At 43.3% G+C, this 755-nt stretch overlaps 1 protein-coding gene across 1 annotated transcript; it reads left to right on the forward strand.

The window, feature by feature from the left end:
• On the forward strand, window positions 1-447 carry TM35_001961000 (uncharacterized protein; the record flags this gene model as incomplete). Its single annotated transcript, XM_029031998.1, has 1 exon — window positions 1-447. A coding segment is annotated over one exon (447 nt), but the record flags the coding sequence as incomplete, so codon positions are not given.
• Window positions 448-755: the final 308 nt, after the last annotated feature.

The raw sequence follows: 755 nt of genomic DNA on the forward strand, positions 1-755 counted from the left end.
AGTCACTCCGGTATTGGAGGTGTTGCTGCAGGGAATGGTGAACCGCAAGCAGCTGAAGTGGTGCAAGGAAGTACAGGAACAGAAGGGAACGCAATTACAGCCACACCAGAAGGAAGTGATACTGCAACTACAATGCAAAACCAAAATCATGAAACGACTGCAGCGCCACAAACTGACAATGAAACGTCGAATACTGGTAACAGTACGACTGCCGTACCAACAACAACTCCATCTCCGTTACCCGACCCACAGATCAACAACACTCTTACAGAAGCACCAACCGCAACACCATCACCATCACCATCTCCTGTACCTAACGCAGAGATCAACACCATTACTTCCGCAGTGGAGAACAAGGCTAATGTTGACAGCAGCAGTGTCAGTCCTGTGTGGATACGTGTGCCACTACTGATTATGGTTGTGTTATTCTCCGTTACCGTGTACTGAACGGTGGGACTCATCTGAGGGTTAATAATATTAATAATGGTTAAACTAACATAATCGTAATTGCGTACATCCACCCCATGGGTGAATAAAATTAATAATCTGTTTATCAGCTTTCTCTTGTAATTCGAATATCTTTTCTTTTACTTTTATGTCTGTCTGTGTTCCTTTTCTAATAATTCCATTACTTGCTTTTCCCGTTGTGTGTGTGCAGAGAACTGGGCTGTTCTGCTCACTGACGGTATACATCTCTTGCTAGTACACACAGATGTGTGTGTGTGCAGTAATTTAATATACATAAACTAGAGCCA

Source organism: Trypanosoma theileri (assembly GCF_002087225.1).
Source record: "Trypanosoma theileri isolate Edinburgh chromosome Unknown TM35_Tth_196_V1, whole genome shotgun sequence".
In the NCBI taxonomy this organism is placed as follows: Eukaryota; Euglenozoa; class Kinetoplastea; order Trypanosomatida; family Trypanosomatidae; genus Trypanosoma; species Trypanosoma theileri.